Here is an 18,578-nt window from a genome sequence, read left to right as displayed (position 1 = left end):
GACCCCTCTGGGAGAGCTCCCACCCCACGCGTGCACAAGTGAAAGGGCAGAGAGCGCGTCGTGCTGTCACTTTAATGCACAGGGCTGGCTGAGGCATCTCAGTGACTCTCACAACACCTGGTCCAGTCTCTTACGGTGAACCTTCAATAATAAATATTTGAACGACTTGGAGATTAGGTTTCAAGATAAGATACTCCTGGGCGAGTGAAGGGGAATCTGAAATCCACCTAGAGAACACGGAAGGAGTGACAGGAGGTCCTGGAATGCCGCTGTTGGGAGGGGCCTCCCAGATTTAGGCCCGGGTTGGGAACCGGGCCTAGAGCGAGAAAGATACTTCGCTCTTTCCCCGGAGTTAGGCGAGACTCGGGCAGACGTGGAAGGAAGAAGGCACCTCGGGAGGGGAGGGAGAGGCGGCTGGTCCCGGGCAGGCCGACAGGGGAGCGGCAGCGCCGGTGTGGGCTGGCGGCCCCTCTCCAGGTGGAAAGCAAGGAAGAGGGCTCTCAGGGAGCGGGGGTGTCTGCGCCGGGCGGGTCGAAAGCCCAAGGCACTGCGCCCCGCAGATGCCGCTCCTGCAAGGAAAAGCTCTGGGTGCGAATGCGGCTTGTCACCTCCTGGGTGCGCAGCGTGAGCCCGAAAATGTCCTCATGGTAGCGTTGCTGATCCTGCGGTGAAAATAAAACAGATCCGAACCTGAGCCGGAGATCCACACCGGAGCGTGCCCCGCCTCTATCTGTACTCCGCCCCGCTGGGGCCGCTCCCAGGGCACCGCGCCCCTCCAGGGCCTCGCCCCGTCCCGCCCCGCCAAGGGCCCGCCCCTCGGCACCCGCAGCACGCCAATGACGTCGCCGGCCTCCTCCAGCTCCATGTCGCCCTCTGTCGCCAGGATGCGCTGCACCGTCTGCAGGACGCTGGTTGCCATGGTGACATCGCCGCAGACAAACATGTGGCCCCGTTCCAGGCACAGCACGCGGTGCACCTCAGCAGCCAGCTCTGTCCGAAGGATGTCCTGCACGTAGGTCTGCGCGCAGGTGGAGTTTCGGGAGAGCCAGAGGGACCAAAGTGAGCGGGGGCGGGGTCTAGAGAGGTGGATGAATCAGGGGCGGGGCTTGGGCGAGGGTGGGTGAGACTCCAAGGGGCACTGGGTACGCCTTAGGGCCGAGTGGGAGCCGGTGCCTCAGTGCTGCTGGGTGGGAGCTGAGGGGCGGGAGGAGGCTGGGCCTGTGTCCACCATCAGAGTGCGCATTGGCCCTTCCCAAGCCCCTAGGTTCAGGTTATCCCTGCGCCCTTAGGGTCCGCACCTTAGGGCTGTCGGGTTCCCGGGAGAAGGCGGTGAGGACGCAGCCGAACACCCCGCGCTGCCGGGCGTCTTGCACCTCGTCGCGGTAGAGGTGATCGAGCTGGGAGCATCGGCAGCCGAACACCAAGGTCATGGGGGCCGGCTGCAGCCCTGCAAGCAGTAGTACGGCGGTTTGAGAGAGCCCCTCCTGTTGTCTGCTCTGCCCAGGCGGACACCCCGCGCCTTCTGGGCGGAGACAACCACTCTCCGCTGCGCGGCCTGTAGGAGGGTACCCGATCCCGACTGGGGGGGGGGAAGCCTAAGCTCACAGCAGGTGGGCCGGCCTTTCCTCGCGGGCCGGCCGGCAGAGGCGCCAGAACGCGGGCCTTCGGACTCAGGATTGCCTTCGCACCGCCTGTCGCTGCAGTTCTGGGACTATCTGGCTCCTTCCCTGCTCCAACCCCATAGTCTCCCACACCTTCACCGCCCACACTTCCTGCCTCCCTCTCAGTCACCCCCCCCCCACCTCCTGTGGCTTACCAGCCACCCTGGGCACCCTGTGCCCAACCTGAGCACCCGAGGCTCTTGGGTCCTGGACCCACATAGGGCAGCTCTGGCACGGACCAGACTCCTCCGGAGGCATTCCTGCCCTCGGAGCCCCAGCCCTGCCCCCTCCAGACTTCCACTTCCCTTTGTCCTTCATCCAACGCACCCCCGACCTTGTGCCCCGCACCAGGAGGCCAGACCTGCAGGCACTGCCCTGGCCTCCCGGCTCTGGCCTCCCCTCCCCTCGGTCTAATGAGCTTCTCCTCACCTTTGTGGCCCATTCCGTGCCCTCTTTCCTACCTGGTTCCTGCACTCCAGCCCCACTCATCTGGCCCTAGACTGTGTGACTCCTTCCTGCCTTCTGGTCCTTCCCCTGACCCCCAGCCTCACCTTTGCTCTCAATGTCGTGCAGCCGCTCTTGCCAAAACCCCCGGAAGGGGGCGATGCCGGTGCCCGGGCCCACCAGGATGCAGGGCAGGCTGGGGTCAGGTGGCAGCCGGAAGGAGGGGGCCCTAGGGCAGAGAGACACCTCGTCAGGTCAGGCCCTCTCTGCTTCCCCAGCGCCCACTCTTCCCAGCCCCTGGAGGGGTGGCAAGAGGGGAACTCAGCTTCCGTCCCTGTGTGGGTTAATAACACGTCAAGTGCTCACGGCGGTGGCTAGTGCACAGTAAGGACGCCATGGCTACGAAAAGAACTCTGCTAGCAGGCAGAAGTGCCTGGGGCCTCTGGTTTCCAGAAAACGGGCAAAGGGAGCACAGTTCAGACCTGAACTGCAGAGCGGTTTGCCGTCTCGGTGGAGGAGATGCAGAAACTAGGGGGAGGGAAGGACAGTCTCTGGCTTGGTTTCCAATGAATTCACTGAGTGTTTATTTTAAATCATAGCCTCCATATTGCTGTCTGGTTTGTATTCATTCAGCAGACCGCCACGGCTTATTTGTGAGTTGGCCCCCTGGATGGGTGGGGTCGCTGGGCCTAGCTGGTGCCATCCTGGGGACTCTTCATCGCTGCCTCCCAAGCCCCCCAAGCCCCCCAGCTGAGACTTTCGGCTCCCCCCGCTGCTGGATGGGGCGAGGCCTCAGAGCACAGCACGAGAGAAGGGTACCCTGGGTCCTCACCGACCCCACTGTACCCTGACCAGTTCCATCCGGCTGAGTGGGGGCTTGTGCTTGCCTGGGCCCAGTTCCTAGGGGCCACGCCTCCCAACAGCAGGGCGGACCCCAAAGATGCAGCGAGGGGCACAGCACGTCTTCTAAAAGCAACAGCGCCTCCTGGCGGCACCCCAGCCCCATGCATGGGAGCCGAGGCTCCAGCGCAGGGCCCTGCTCCCAGCTCGGTGAAAGGCCCTGAATTTGGCCCAGTTCTGCTGCGGTTTCACTGGACACACACTCCCCTCGATATGTGAAGGGGGTCTTCCCTGCTCCCCATCCTGTCCCTCACCAACACTTCCGCCCTCACCCTGTGCAACTGCCACCGAGTCCGCCCTCCGTCCCGGCCATCCACGTGGCACGTTCTTGCCCCCGAAGTGCTCACTTACCCGCGGATGAAGCAGGGTACAGGGTCCCCGGCCTTGAGCTGGCTCAGCCACGTGGAGCAGACTCCGTAGTGCAGGGGACCCAGCCCGTCTGGCGGGGGAGGAGAAGGGGCGAGTGAGGGGCCCATGCTGGGGTCACTACGCGGCCCTGGCCCTGGTCCACCTCCCCAGCCTCACCCTGGGTCCTGTAAGCCAGCACGGCCACTGTGAGGTGGATCTCCCCCGGGTGGGCGCTGGGTGCCGAGCTGACCGAGTAGTACCGGGGCTGGAGCAGGGGCAGCTGGGTGAGGAGCAGGGGGGCGGGCAGCGCCACCGATGGAAACTGCTCCAGCACCTCCAGCAGCGTGGGGCAGCGGAACCACTTCCACTCCTCGTAGCGCCGGGGGTCCTGGGGGGTGGGGGTGGGGTCAGGGTGCAGTGTGCTAGGAACCTCCCAGCCCTGCATGCCCAGCTCCCTTCCTGACCCCACCCGAGCCCAGCTTTCTGGGGCACCTGCCCAGTGCCCAGCTCTCTCAGACCTCGAGAATTCTGAGATGAATTAGCAAGTCTGGAGCTGGGACGTAATGCAATGCCCCGTTAGCCAGGGGGGCTCCCCGCCCCCGGCTCATCTGGCCTCAGTAGCCCCCGCTCCCCGCCCTGGGCGGCCCCCAACCTGGCTGAGGGTCTCGAGCTCCTGCTGTTCGCCGGGCTCTTCAGCCAGCGTGCTGAGCAGGCGCAGGAGCTGAGGGCTGGGCGGGGAAGTGATGTCCAGGAAGAAGGTGAGCGCCTGGCGCAGCGTGCAGGGCGGCAGCCGGGGGTCGCGCACCCAGCCGGGGGGCGGGCCACCTGGGGGCGGGGCACAGGGCGGGGCCTCTGAGGAAGGGGCCAAGCCAGAACTGCACTGTCGGGGGCGGAGGTTGCTTCTTGGGGAGTACCCGGGGACAGGCCACGCCTCGTTTCATTGGCGACCTTGCCCTTGAGCAGCAGGGCTGGCCCATCTGCACGTGCCCCTGTGCCTCTTTCAGGGCCCCTGGCTGGGTTGGGTTGGTCTGGGCTTCTCCACTCCCCCATCCGCCTTATTTTCACCCCCGGCTCTGGTGCGGGAGCAGGTGGACCCCATGCCGGCTGCAGAGCACGCCAGGCGGCCGGGGGGGCCTTTGAGGGGGAACCCAGAGGAAGGAGACAGCCTTTGGGGGGGGTGGGGACAGGTTCAGAGAAAGGAGCCACCCTCTGTGGACTGTCCAGCTGAGCGGAGGTGGCCACCCTCTGCCGGGGGACCCTGGGGCCATGGGACGGAGCAAGCTCTCCGTGCCCTGCCTCAGGCCGCACCCCCTCACCAGGGCTGCCCTTCTCCAGCTGCTCCACGGCCACCGGCTCGCCCGGCGGTGGCGGGTCCTCCACGCGGCTCAGCAGCGCCTCCACGAGGCCGGGCCGGTTGGGCGGGCAGACGCCTATGTGGTCTCCTGGCTGATACTGGAGCCCCTCCTGGCCTGCGGTGTCCAGGCGCACCAGGATCGTAGCCCGGCTGGGGGTGAGGAGAGGGGGCAGTTATGGGGGGTGGGAGGCAGGATGTGGGGGCAGGAGGAGGAGGAAGGAGGAAGGTGCCAGGGTCCAGGGAAGGAGGTGCCGGGACAGGTGTTGAGGAGGGGGGTCTCCCTCACGTGGACTTGCTGCTTTGCAGGTTTTCCACGGAGAGGACGGTGGCCTGGAACATCTTTCTTCTGTGCACGTGCATCAGGCCTGGCGGGGGGGGAAGGGGGGCAGTGAGACGGAGCTGAGCTGGGGAGCGTGGTGGCGGCACCTGAGAGCCAGTCCCAGGCCCCTGGGAAGTCAGGAGGGCCAGCAGGGTCGGGGGGTGGGGTGGGGGGCTTCAGGGCGCACCTGGCAGCAGCTGGAGGCCCTCGGCCTGTGTGCTCAGCCGGTACCTCTGGCGCTTCCAGCTCCGTTTGGGGCTGAAGATGTCCCGGGTGGCGGCCTTGGCGTCCTCTCCCACGCAGAAGGTCTCACAGGAGGCCTGAGGGCCGAGGTGTGGAGGGCTGAGGCACTCAGGGGGGCTGACGTGGGAGGTGGAGCTGGCCCGTTGGGTCCCCAGGGGCCACCTCACTGGGACAGTGGGAGCAAAGGGGCCCGGGAGTGGGAGGAGCCATCTGAGGCACCCAGAGGACAGTGGGGTTGGCAGCCATGGTGATGGGAGGGGGACCGGGCCGAGAACGGAGGCCGGGGCTGGGGCCCCTCGCTCTCCAGCCCGGGTCCTGCCCCGGAGGCTGCGCTGGCTGGGGCCTTGCTTGGATTTCGGTCACAGCCGCTAGTTTCTTAACTGCAGAGCCTTAGTCTCGGGTCCCAAGGAGCACAGGGGCTGGGGTGTGGCGGCACCCAGTGACCTGTGTGTCCAGACCTGCACCCCAGTCCTGCTCCCACCCTCACGGCAAACGGCCTCAGCTTCCCTGTCTTTGCACCTCGTCAGGTGCAAAGGTTTCCTTTTCCCGAGAAGAGGAAAGGGGACACTCTGTGAAAAGCCCTTAGGAGACGCCGGCGTGGGCTGCACAGGGGTCTCTGGAGGGCCTGGCCTCCCCCGCACTGTGCGCAGGGGCCGGAGGGGGTCCCTGTGGCCCCGCCCTGGGGGGAGGTGGATTTCATCTGTTTCTGCCCAGGCCCAAGCCTGGCCAACTGAAGGGCCAGGCCCCGGCGTGAAATCTCGGGCTCAGCTAGCTGGGTCACTCCCCCCACTCCCACCCCACTGCGCCAGCCCTGCTAATCTTTCTTTTGTGTGTGTGTGAAGTCTTATATCTCTTCCTTCCTTCCCCGACCCCCTCCCTTCCTTCCTCCTCCCCACCCCCCGCTGCTGCCACCCTGGTTAGCTCAGAGCCTTCCTGCTTCCCGCGGACCCGGGGCCTCCAGAGGAGGCCCCTTCCTTCTCTCCACCTGTTCCCCGGCGTGCAGCTGCTTGCCCACATCAGGATGCCTCAGTCTCCTTCTCCACTCCCCGCTTCTCCTCCCGTCTGTGCCTGTTTCTCCAGCTTGATTTGCTCCCCGGCACCGCCCCCCCCCCCACCGACCGGAGCCAGGTGGCCTCCCCAGCCCACCTCCTGGGATGCCCCCTCCTCTCTCTCCAGCAGCCCACAGCCACTGACCTTAAGCCTGGGAACTCCAGTGGGGCCAGCACTGCCCAGAATGCTGTCGGGCCTGGGAGGGGCCCCGTCAGGCCCAGGCAGGACCCCCAGACAGGGCACAGCTGCTTCTGCAGGAAGCCCAGCTTGGAGAGTCCCGGGCCTGGCAGCCACCCTGGGTGCTGCCACGAGCCTGCCGGGCCTCTGGCTTCCCCTCAGGTCCTGCCCCCTCCTGATCTGTCCCCTGTCCCCCTACCCTGCCTGCCCTGAATCCCTGCCCTTAGGCACCCACTCAGGCCCAGCCCACCAGGGCCTGTCTTCTGTCTTCTGCTCGGGTCATAGGGTCCCCCACTCAGGACCGAGCCAAAGTGAGGGTGGTTTTTGGAAGGAAATGTCCAGGCTAGAGTGAGTCAGAGCTGGGGCCGGGACAGTGGCGGGGGGTGGGGGGGGGCTCCGACGTCCGGACAGCCCAGGGGCTCACCTGGAAGGCGGCCTTGGCCCAGCCCCGGAAGGCCTCCTCCTGGCCGCAGAGCTCGTCGCCCTGGCCCAGGGGCAGGAGCCGCTCCCCGCCCAGCTCTTCCAGCCGCGTGTCCACCGCTCGGGCAAAGGCGCAGAAGTGGGGGTACGCCCGGGAGCCCAGCCCGAACACACAGAACCTGGGGGCAGGGAGCCGTCACGGGGGCCCGGCCGGCCCGGCCCCTGTGCCCAGGCAGCCGGCCCTCCCACAGGCCTCCCCCCACCCCCCGCACTGAGCCCCACCCCCCAGACCTGAGGGTCCCCAGGGCCCCCGCGCTGTCCGTGTTGCTGGACTCCTTCCTCTTCCGCCGCCAGGAGGACACCAGCGGGTCTGAGCACGAAATGCTGTTGAAGCGGATTTTGTAGCTCCTGGCACGAGAGGACAAGGGCGAGGGTGACACAGGGGACTGGGGACCAGGCCCAGGCACGGCCCGGGGACGGCTTCAGCGTCTCTGCACTGGGGACAGGAAGGGCCCTGCCTTGGGCGCAGCTTTGCTCTCCGGAGCTGTCTTGGGCTGGAGGCTGAGGGACAGCGTCCCAGGGGGCCCTGGGCCTGGGGGCTCTGCCCTGCCTCCCCCAGACCCTCCCCACCCTCCTCCCGCCGATGGAGATCTCAGAAGGGACAGGCCTCTCCGAGGCCAGGGGGCTGCAGGTGGGCGAGCAGGTCGCAGGAAGGAGGACAGTGTGAGGCTGGGAGGGGCCCACCTCCTCCCTCCACCCGCCTTTTCTTCTCCGTCTCCCAGCCCCTCAGGGGGGGGGGCCCACTCACTTGTGCTGCTCGGGCCTCGGGGAGCTGTTGTAGGGCCCGGACATCTCCATCAGGGCCGCGGCGAAGCTCTGCCAGGGGAAGGGCGGGCGCCACGGTTAGATTTGGTTTGTTTCAGGGTAACCAGAAGGTTGGACCTTGTTAGTGCGTGTAAGTTTTCATTGTAGCGCTCTCTGCTGCAAATCTCAGGTTGGCTTTTTGGAAACCTTCCAGAAGCGTGTAAGGTGATAAATGAGAAAACCTGCTCGTATCTTCCCGTCGGTCTCACCCACAAGGCCTGTGTCCCACTGACGGGGGCTTGACTCTCTAGCCCTTTGCCATCATTCTTACACTCAGATCCACATTTATAGTTTTTGTAAAAAGTAGAAATGGGCCCTGGCTGGGGTGGCTCAGCGGTTTGAACGCCGGCCTGTGAACCAAAGGGTCGTGGGTTCCATTCCCAGTCAGGGCACGGGTCTGGGTTGAGGGCCAGGTCCCCAGTAGGGGGCACGCGAGAGGCAACCACACATGGATACTGGATGGCTACGCGGTCTCCCCTGATGCACACGCACTACGTCTCACGTAGGAGACGCCCCTCCGGCCGAGGGCGCCTGGGTAGTCCAAGGCCGAGGCTCAGACACTCGCTGCGCCTGCCCCCTCTGGCGGGGTGGTCGGGGCCCTCCCCGCACCGGGGCAGAGCAGCGCTCGCCCCGCCCGCACTGCTGTCGTCACTGCGTCACCAGCAGGGTAGGAGGAAACGCGCTCAGTCCCCCTGCGCTGCCCTGATCACGGCCCGCGCAGCCGTGCAAACGGCTGGGAACTACACGGAGCAACCTTGACGCGGGAAAAACCGGGACGCGGCCAGGCCATCGCATGCAGCGTTAACTGTGGATGCATTTGGGTGGCGGGTCTTCCAGGGTCGCGGGAGCTAGCATGTCCTACCTTAATTTTATTTCTCGGACATTTTGCTGAAGTCTAATGTGCAGACAGACAAGCACCCATCAGAACCATACAGGTTTTCAGGAACCAAACAGACTTGTGCCATCAGCATCCCGTCCAGAAAAACCACCAGCGCCCCGGAAGTCCCCTTCGCGTCCCCTTCCGGTCACCAACCCAACCGGGGGACCAACCACTCTCCTGATTAAAACACCACACATACATGTTTGCCTCTTTCTGAACTTCATACTAAGTGGATCCCACAATGCCTGTCCTTTTGCGTCTGGCTTCTTCCGCTCCACATTATGCTTTGAGTCTCATCTCCCTGACCGTGCGGTTGTGGCCGGTGCAGTCGCATCACGCTATTGCATTTGAATACACCGTGATTTATTTCTCCAGTCTCCCGCTGGTAGTCACTGGGGTTGTTTCCAGGGTCGGGTGTTATGAACAATGCTGTTATAAATATCCTCGTTCGTGCTTTTAGTGAATGTACACCATTTTCCGTGGGGTATATTCCTAGGTTTGCTCTGTTTTTTAAAATTGGAGGTAAACTTTACATGCATTGAAATGCACAGAGCTTAAGGGTGCAGTTCAATCTGCTTGGCTGTTCGGCCGTTAAACAAAACAAAACAAAACAAAAGTCAGCCCTGGCTGGTGTGGCTCAGTGGATTGAGCGTGGGCCTGCAAACCAAAGAGCAGCAGGTTCGATTCCCAATGAGGGCACATGCCTGGGTTGCAGGCCAGGTCCCCAGCAGGGTGCGCGTGAGAGGCAACCACACACTGATGTTTCTCTCCCTGTGTCTCCCTCCCTCCCCCTCTCTCTGGAATTGAATAAATAAAATCTTAAAAAGAAAAAAAACCCACAAAAGTTAAACAGACATCTACCCGCTGGCCCAGCACTTCCACTCCGAGGTGTTTTTCTAAGAGAAATAAAAACATCGGCCCACAAAAGCCTCCCAGAAAAGCCCCGCAGAGGAATGTTCATAACAGCTTTACTCATAATAGCCGACCCCTGGAACCGGCCCAAGTGGCCGTCCACGGGGGAGTGAGAATTCCCACGGCGGGGCTGCTCGGCCGTGGACGGGAGCGCACGACGGCGCCACCCAACCTGGAGATGACCCTTGGACGAGGGCTGAGGGACAGGAGCCAGAGGACACTAGGTGGTTCCCCTCCCCGTGCTTCCCTAGGGTGCATGAAACCAGCCCAGGAGACACAGGTCGGAACGGCGGCCGCCTCTGGGGGGGGGCGGCGAGCGACGTGGGAGGGCGTGGAAGGGGGGGAGTCAACAAGGGAACTCTCTAGGCTGACACTAGCGTTCTAGATCTTTCAAAGGCTGCAGGTCACACAGGTGTGAGTTATTCTACACTAACAAAAGTCAGTGATTCTATTTTTCTTTAAAAAGGCTAAAAAACGCGCATCCAGGCAGGGAGAGGTTGAGGTCTACATCCCGCTGCTGGCTAGGAGGCCTAGGAGGCGGCGTTTAACCCGGGAAGCCGGGCCCCAGGGCAGGGGGAGGGACGGAGAGAGAGGAGCTCCGAGAGGACAGCCCACCAGGCAGGGCCGCATGGCGGAGCCCGGGGCTGTGTGTTTCTCCCGAGGTTCGCTCAGAAGGCGGAGGGGCTAATCTCTGCGGACATCTGAGCGCCGCTCTTTCCTTTTGTTAAGAAGAAAAGGCTGAGGCCGCGCATTAAGTGGCGAATTCCTGTTTTTCGCATTTGTCAAAGTCCCCGACAGAAGTGCCTTTAGCGTGTGCGACACTCGCACTGGGGGGTGGAAGGGACTTGGGGACACAGGGAGACAGTGTGTGTCGGGCAGCTCGGGGTGGGCCCAGGACTCGGGGGACTGTCACGCCCGTCCACGTGCCATCACAGGGCAGACCCTGCCCCCACTCCTGCCCCGGCTCCAGGGTGGACTCTCCCCTCGTGCCCAGCGGCCCCTTTCCTGCAGGCCTCACCTCTCCATTCTCGGGGGGGTCCCCGTTCCCAAATGTGCTGGTCACCACCAGCACCAGCGTCTCATGCTCCAGGGACACCACGTCATACTCGTCCATGCACAGGACCTGCGGGTGAGGAGAAGACGGGTGTCATCGCTGCCCGGGCCTTCCCACGCTGGCCCTCCCCGCGGCAGGGCGAGACTCGGGCCCCGACTCCTGCTGGGTCCCCAGGAGCTGCGCGAGCCCTGACTTGTCGCCCGCTCCGGTCCTCCAGGGCCCATCTGAAGAAGATCCGGGCATGCCCCCCTCCCTTCCCAGATCCCTGCCTCTCTAGGGGTCAGTCCTACCCGGGGGTCAAAAGCCTTCCGGAAGAGCCGCCCCAGCTGCTGCGCGTAGCCCTGGGCCCGGCCGGTCTCGGAGCCGTACAGGATGGTCGCCTTCACCCGCTTGGCCATCACCGTGCCCATGAGGGAGGCGGAGATCTTCACGGCGCTGAGGGAGAGGGTGGGGTGAGGGCTCCCAGGCGCACGGTCCAAGCAAGGTCTCGGGGGCCCTGAGTGGGGGATAGACGGGGGGGGGCAGAGCCCAGGGCACTGCTGGGATGGCCCCCGGGTGTGGGGTGAAGGGCAGCGGCCCGAGGACACCTACTTGGCCACTTCCTTAAAGGTCTTCTTCCTGGTGATGCCGGTGCCTTTGGCTGTGCTCCCCTTCCAGGGGTCTGGCTGCGGGGGGGGGGGGGCAGGGGGGTGGAGGGGAGCGTGAGTACAGAAAACAGGAGTTTGGAGGGCCCTGGGGGCTGCTCAGTTAGAGCCACCCCGGTGGGCAAAGCCAGTGGGGTGGTCACCTGGTAGCGGAAGGCAGGGGACAGGAAATAGTTGACCATCTCCTGATGGAAGACAGGGGTGAGGCTGCCCGAGATGGGGGGCACGATCCAGGCCCAGTCGGCAGGGCAGCCCCCCCTGGCCTTCTGCTCGTTCTCCAGGTGCTTCATGAAGGAGGACGTGGCGGCGTGGTGGTCCACAATGGTCACTTTGGCCAGCTGGGGCGAGGCGGGGAGGGAGGGGACGGGCTCGGGCTCAGTCTCAGCCTCTTGTCACCCCAAACCTAACATATGCTGTGTCCCCCCAACCACATGGGACCCCTCCCTGTGGCATGCCTGGTCGAGCTCAAAGCTCAGCACACAATAGCAACTCTGTCCCCGGGCCCCCCCCCCCCCCCCCGTTTCCTAAACTCTTGAGACCCCATAGAAGTACTCAGCAGGTGCTGGTCTCCCCAAACCACAATGCTCAGCGTGCTCTCGATCCTGGGATTAGAGTTTCCAGAATCCAGTGGGTCCCACAAACTTCAACACCCAGTGTGCCCCGGGGACCAGAATTATGGAGCACACACAAGTCAGCCAGGCTCCCGGCACACGCAAGCCCCCCCACCCCTGCACCTTGCAGCACCCGCAATAGTACGTGCTAGGTCCCCAAAATGCAGCGCACCCCATGACTCTCGGACCGTGGAACTCCTTCCCGCTGTCTCCAACTCCTGCCCCAGCTTCTAAGCGCCTCCCTCCCTCCCAGCCCTGGCCCCAGCCCCAGCCCCGCGGGCCAGTCTGGCCCCGGGCACCTGGTAGCTGTGCAGCACGGCCAGGTTGATTTCCACAGCTGCCTTGTCCTTCCACAGGGACGAGGTGGTCCGGGTGTCCAGGTCCATGCAGACAGCCACGTCCTGGGAGCAGGTGGGGGCGGGGTGGTGGGGAGGTGTCGGAGAGCACCTTTGTCCCGGACTCGTGCGTGGGAGGAGTGAGGGTGGGTGGGTGGCCTGGCTGCCTGGTTTGGGGCTGGTTCAGGTTCTTGCTTGGGAAGGGGGGTGCCACAGGGCAGAGGGACCCCCGGCCAGTCACCTGTCTGCCCTGGGCCTTAGTTTCTCATCTCTAGAACGGTTCTGAACACTTTGGGGAGCAAAGGCCACTTTGAGGATCTGAGGAAAGCTGCCCTGACCAGCGTGGCTCAGTGGGTTGAATGTCACCCCACAGAGTGCAGGGTCGCTGGTTCAGTCCCCACGCAGGGCATATGCGCGGGCTGCAGCCAGGTCCCCGGGTGCAGCATGGTTGGGGCAACTGATTGATGTTTCTCTTACACATCGATGTTTTTCTTCCTCTCTTTCTCCCTCCCTCCCCCCCACTCTAAAAATAAATAAATAACCAAAAAATAAAAATAAAAATAATAATAATAATAATAATAATAATAAAAGCCCTGGCTGGTGCAGCTCAGTGGACTGAGCACAGACCTGCAAACCAAAGGGTAGAGTGAGGGTTTGTCTCCCAGTCACCACACATGCCTGGGTTACAGGCCAAGTCCCCAGTAGGGGGCGCACGAGAGGCAACCACACATTGATGTTTCTTTCTTCCTCCCTTCCCCTCTCTCTAAAATTAAATAAAATAAAATATTTTATTTTATTTAAAATAAATTAAATTTATTTTAAAAAAATAAAAGAAGAGTTAAAAAGCGTCCACTTACACACGAGTTTCCCCCACTGACCCTCGCAGTTCAACCCAGCCTTGTTCAAAGGTCAGCTATATTCCTGCACGCAGGCTGGTGCGCACGTGCGCATGCCCACTGGCGTGCCTGGGGCTGCCTGGGGCTCCCGCCCTCCCCGGCACTTCTAGCTTCTGGGGGGTCAAGGTTCCCGCCCCTGCGCCGGCCCGCCTGAGCTCACCTCCAGGATGTTGTAGCGGTGCGGGTCACACAGGTTCCGCATGCCGATCTCCGAGCTCATGTACCAGCCGCTGAAAGGGGCCGCAGGGAACTCCAGCCCCCCAATTTCCAGCAGCATGTTGGACACGGCGGGGAGGGCGTACCAGCGCAGGCCCAGCGCCGCGAACCACTCCAGCCTGGGGGCGGGGGGGGGCGGCGGGGGACACGGTTCAGGGTCCCGGGGAGCCTGGCCTGCCTTGCCACCCCCGGGCAGCCCCCTCCCCGACCTGACCCAGGCCCTCTCGTGCTCACGTCGGGTGCTCCAGAGGCACCTCGAGGACTAGCTCGGGGGGCACAGTGAACAGTTCTGGGGGCTCATCCGGGGCCTGGAGCAGCAGGGGCAGAACGTCGAAGCGGCCGTTGCCTGGGGTCCAGCCGTGCTGGATGCAGAGCTGCGGGAGCAGGGGCCCCTGCGTGAGCCACCTCCCGTCCCGCACCCGGGGACCCCGCAGTGGCCGGATCCCCGTGCCCACCCGGGAGCCCCTTCTTCGTCGTCCCTCATCCCTCCACTCAGTGAGGTCCCCTCCCTCCTTCACTGGCTCCTCTTTGGCGCCCCCGCGCGCCACCCCGGAGCCCGTGCCGGACGGCGTCTCCCCCAGCCGCCTCCCCGCGCGCGCGCACCTCGGTGATCTCCACGTTGGCCGGGTCGCCGCGCACGGAGCCGTCCTGCTGCCTGTAGCCGGCGTAGCGCACCAGCTGGCTGTTCCAGATGCGGAAGTCCCCGCGGCCCGGGGCGCGCTGGGGGAACACTGTGATGGCCGAGCTGGGGGGGCGGGGGAGAGAGCCGGTCAGAGCCCCAGCTGCTCCGCCGCTGGGTGGGTGGGGGGGGGGGGCCTGGCCGGCGCGGGGCGCTCACCGGAGGTTGCCGCGGTTGGTGGCGTACTTGATGTGGCTGCAGATGTAGGTGAACATCTCCTGGGCAGAGCTGCAGTCCCGGGCGTCAAACACCTGGCGGGGGAGGCGTGGGGGGGGGCGGTTGTGGACAGGAGGGAAAGCGGGTCTCGAGGACAGCCGGAGGGGAGGGTTTAGAGGCAGAGGAGGGAGTACCAGCCCCATCTGCAACCTGGTCCCCTGGAGACAGGAGCCTGGCCTGGGGGGAGGGGAGGGGTGTAGCAGTGAGTGCGGTCCAGTATGGAAGCTGGGAATGGAGCTGGAGCTTTGGACGATTTCAAGCGCTACGCAAGCGTCAGACAGTATCGTTCTTATTTTATTTGAGACTCCATCGGGATGGACTGAGCGTGTGGCTTCATTCCAAAGTCTTCCGTGCTCAGTAAGAGTGAGGAGGCCGAGGTCAGGGACTCAGTTGCCCTGTGGGTCAGCTGGCTTCTGTGAGTACTAGGGGCTGTTCCAGTAGCCCAGGCTGGCCCTGAGTCAGGTGGTGGGGCTGTGGTTGGGGGGAGGTGTGGGCTGAGGCGCGGGGCGGGGCGGGGTGGGGTGGGGGCTGGAAGGGAGCAGGGTGTTCGGGTGAGAGGACTGGACTGGGCAAGCGAGGCCCACACGGAAGAAGCAGTTGGGGGCTCTTCCGGAAGACCGCTCCTGTTGCTCTGACAGCACCCGCCACGGGCCATGGCTCCACTGTCCCACCTGCACCGTCAGTCTGGGTGCTCGTCCGCTCTGGCCATGCCGTGGGGCTCCACGGCCAGGCGTTAGCTGCTGGGAGGGAGCTCCCCGGGGTGCCGGGCTCCGGGGGAGCGGGCAGGGATCTTCCCACTGCTTGGAACCCCTCAGGGAAGTACCAGGAGCTACCCACACTCCTCCTCTCCCACTTTATGTCCCTCGGGCCCCCCTCTGGGTGCTTGCTGGCCAGACCCACCTGCAGCTTCCCCCACTGGATCCGGCCCACGCAGCGAGGGGCGTTGCGCCAGGCCTGCTTGGCGCCGAACACCAGCTCGCTCTCCCGAAGCTGGTAGGTGCCAGTGGCCGCCACCTCGGCTTCCACCTCCTGAAGCCTCTCCTTATGGGCCTGGGAGCCGTCCCTGCGGAGGAGGGGGGAGCAGAAGGAGGTCTAGCGGGGTGGGGGGGCGCCCAAGGCCATGTGGGTGTGGGGGAGGCCCGTGGGCGCTGAGCTCAGGCCCTGTGTGGGCGGCAGCAGGACGGGGGTGGGAGTGGGCCCTGGGGGAGGACGGGGTGGACGGCGGTGCCGGGTCAAGGCCGCACCTCTTGATGGAGCTGTAGTACTGGTCGATGAAGTCCCTGGCCTGGCTCAGCAGCTGCTCGGCGGGCGGGGCGCCCTGGCCGGGCCGGCTCTGCAGTTTCCGTGGAAACACCAGGGAGCCCAGGCAGCGTCTCGGGGTGCAGGGTCCATCCTGGGTCGCAGTGGGGAGCAGAGGTGGAGAGAGCCGGGAGCAGATGGGTCAGAACCAGGTCAGGGTGCAGGGGCCGGGGGTGAGGGAGCACAGGGAGGTATGGGTTCAAGGCCGGGGCTGAGACTGGAAATTGGGGTGATGGCGGGTGGGTGAGGGCAGGGGCTGGAGGCTGAGAGTCACCAAAGTCCCCTGCCTGTCCCTTAGCTCCTCCAGTCCTTCCCAGTCTTGCCTCCTGGCCACTTTAGGACTTGGGGTGGGGCTCCCCCTTACCTGCTGCGCCTGGGCACTCAGGGTGTCGTAGGTGATGCTCCCCACCTCCCAGTTCTTCACTCGTGGGAACTTGGGCCCCTCCGGGGACCGGGCGTGCGGGGGGCTGTTGGGAGCAGGCGGAGTGTTTCTTTCCGGACGCACCCCGGGGAGCCCACCGACGGCACGGCCGGCCCTGCCGGTTTGCTGCTTGCCTGCCCCCTGCTTTCTTAAGTTTTCTCTCCCCTCCCGACAGCCCCAGGAGATGGGCAGTATCGGCATCCCCTTCACTGATGGGGGCCCAGAGGAGTGAAGCACCTTTGCAGAGGCCCCACAGGCGGGGCAGGTCCTGTCCGCACCCAGCACCCCCGACTGCGGGCTGCTGGGCTGCTGGGCTGCAGCGCTGGGCCCCTGAGCCCTTGGCCCGAGGCTGGGCCTTCATCCCCATGCTGGGCCCACCCGGCCTCTTCTGGACATGGGGTGTCCCACCCCTGCCCCCCGAGGTTTCCATGAGCCCTGCCTTGAGGGGTAGAGGCCCGTGCCCACAGGAACTCTCGGCCCAGATTGCCCTCCTCACTCACACCCCTCCTGACAGGAGCCGTCGTGTGAAGGGAAGCCTCGCAGGCCTTATCACTTCCTCCCAGAGCCGCCAGGCCGGCCTCCGGGAGGAAGGGAGGGCCTGGGGCCTCGGGCGCGCCTGTGCGGAGCCTTGCCCGCGTCAGAGCTGCCCTGGCGGCCCCAGCCGTCCTCCCAGCCTAGCACCCCACCTGGCCTCCGGCTTCCCTCTCTCGGGGACCTCTGCCCGGGGGAGGCCTTTCTGGGAGCTGGGGCTGCCCCGTTCGGTCTGGGGTTGATGGCCACGAGGAGGAAGGGCCTGGAGCAGGGGGGAGGAGCCCAGTGGCTCCGTCTTCTCAGACCCCCATCCCCAGGACCTGTGTCCTGCTCTCCCCTTTCCGTGAGACCTGTCGTTTCTGGCTCTCCTATACCTCTCCCCGCAAGGTTCTTCTGTTAAACGATCGCCACTGTTTGTGGAAGGCTCGTTGTGAGCTAGAAACTGACAACAACCCCGTGGAGTAAGCACGCTGTGCCCCTATTTTATATAAATGAAGGCTCAGAGAGGTTAAGTAACTTGCTCAAAGTCAAACAGCTCTTGGCGACAGAGCAGCATGCAGACCTGCTGAGCTGGCACCCTTACCTCTGACTTCCATCTGCTGCCTGCTGGCCCTGCCCCTGGTTTCTTGTTTGAGCCCCCTGACTGTCCTGTTCTGTCCACACTGACAGCTCTCTTGCCTCGGCGGCCTGGGCCTCCTGGCCGGGTTGCCCGCTCCAGCCCTTCCAAGCTCCAGGCTTCAGGCCTGGACACCTGCCCTCCGGTCCCCTGGTCCGTCCTAGCTGCTGTGGCCCTCACCTGGGGTCTGGTGCAGGTGGGGGTGCGGGTGCGGATGCAGGTGCTGGTGTCCAGTTGGGTTCAGAGGTCGGGGAGGCCGGGCCCTGCTTGCCACACAGGCCGAGGCCCAGCCCCAGGCCCAGGCCGCAGGGCGGCCCCGGCTCCTGGCCCACGCTCTTCAAGTTGCCCATGTCGACTTGGCTTCGGCTCTGCCGCTCCGAGCAGAGCCCGGCCTTTTCCTTAGGAAGGGGAGGGGGCTCTCCGGGGCTGGCCCTCGCCCCGCCCCTGTCCCACACACAATGGGACAGGAACACGGCCGCTGGGAGGCTCTGAAGCCTCGGCTCCCTGCCCACAGGCCCACAGGGCGGGGAGCGGACGCCAGGGTTCCGCTCCAAGAACTGGGGCCGATAAGCGGGAGCCCAGGTGTCCCGCAGAGTTCTGGGGCCAGAGTGCAGGAGCTGGGGGGTGTGTGGGAGGGTGTGGGGGAATGGCAGGGCGGGCACCCGGAGGGCCACAGGTTCCCTTCTGTGATGTGTGACCACGGGAGGCCTTTCCCCTGGCCCCTGCTGGCTGTGCCCCGAGGGGTCCTGCAGAAGGTGAGCGCTGTGTCAGTGACAACAGGTGAGTCACAGACTCTCAGTGACCACGGGGGCCTCTAGGGGCCCCTCAGGCGCGCTCCTGCACCATCTGAGCGCCGCTGACCCCGCCTTTGAGTCCTTTTGGATTCTTAGGGATACAGGCCCAGGAGGGATGCAGTGACCTTTTGTCCTTGAGCCTGGCTTTAGGGCATCCCTTCCCTTCCCGGCCCCAGTTTCCTGGAACCCCCGCCCCCTGTGACTCAAGTGGGGGATACAAAATTGCAGGAAGCTGCCCTCCAGGGCCTCCGCCCCCCATCCTATCATCCACTGACGTCTGCTTCCCTGGGGGTGGTAGGTCAGCAGTCAGGGCTGGGCCAGGGACAGCTCACTGGGGAGAGCTTAGAACCCTAGCAAGAGCACGGGGATAGGGAAACTACGACTCCCAGAATGCAGGTGGCGCTCACCAGCCCTCTTCAGGCACCTCAGAGAGTAGTGCATGCTGGGGTTTGTAGTTCCGAGCCATCTAGGGGGCTGGAGAAAGGCCGTGCGCTGGGGGGCCTCTGGATCTGCAGGGGTCAAGCCCCCTGGATTTGAGGCCACGGAGACCGAGAGGAACGGCAAGCGAGAGCCGGACGCCGCGAGACGGGACGGGCAGGGACTAGGAGGGGCAGACAGGCAGACAAACAAACATGTAGATTTGTGTTGGCTGGACTCCTTTGGAAAGCAGTGGAGGATAAGATTGGGGTGGGCC

The 18,578-nt window shown here is 64.5% G+C and overlaps 1 protein-coding gene across 1 annotated transcript; it reads right to left on the bottom strand.

The window, feature by feature from the left end:
- Positions 1-57: 57 nt before the first annotated feature.
- NOS3 (nitric oxide synthase 3) lies at positions 58-17,440 on the bottom strand. Its single transcript, XM_028526072.2, has 26 exons — positions 17,271-17,440; positions 15,887-15,989; positions 15,468-15,616; positions 15,124-15,286; positions 14,167-14,258; positions 13,932-14,073; positions 13,563-13,702; positions 13,273-13,447; positions 12,181-12,282; positions 11,414-11,608; positions 11,218-11,291; positions 10,917-11,061; positions 10,591-10,695; positions 7,725-7,792; positions 7,208-7,324; positions 6,921-7,095; positions 5,214-5,346; positions 4,994-5,072; positions 4,670-4,857; positions 4,006-4,178; positions 3,531-3,741; positions 3,357-3,444; positions 2,213-2,334; positions 1,299-1,447; positions 824-1,018; positions 58-662 (listed from the first exon to the last, which is right to left on the bottom strand). Exons 1-26 carry the CDS (start codon positions 17,438-17,440, stop codon positions 501-503), a joined length of 3,615 nt encoding a protein of 1,204 aa, XP_028381873.1. The 3' UTR covers positions 58-500.
- Positions 17,441-18,578: the final 1,138 nt, after the last annotated feature.

This window comes from Phyllostomus discolor, chromosome 10 (assembly GCF_004126475.2).
Source record: "Phyllostomus discolor isolate MPI-MPIP mPhyDis1 chromosome 10, mPhyDis1.pri.v3, whole genome shotgun sequence".
In the NCBI taxonomy this organism is placed as follows: domain Eukaryota; kingdom Metazoa; phylum Chordata; class Mammalia; order Chiroptera; family Phyllostomidae; genus Phyllostomus; species Phyllostomus discolor.
This window is presented reverse-complemented; position numbering and strand designations above follow the sequence as displayed.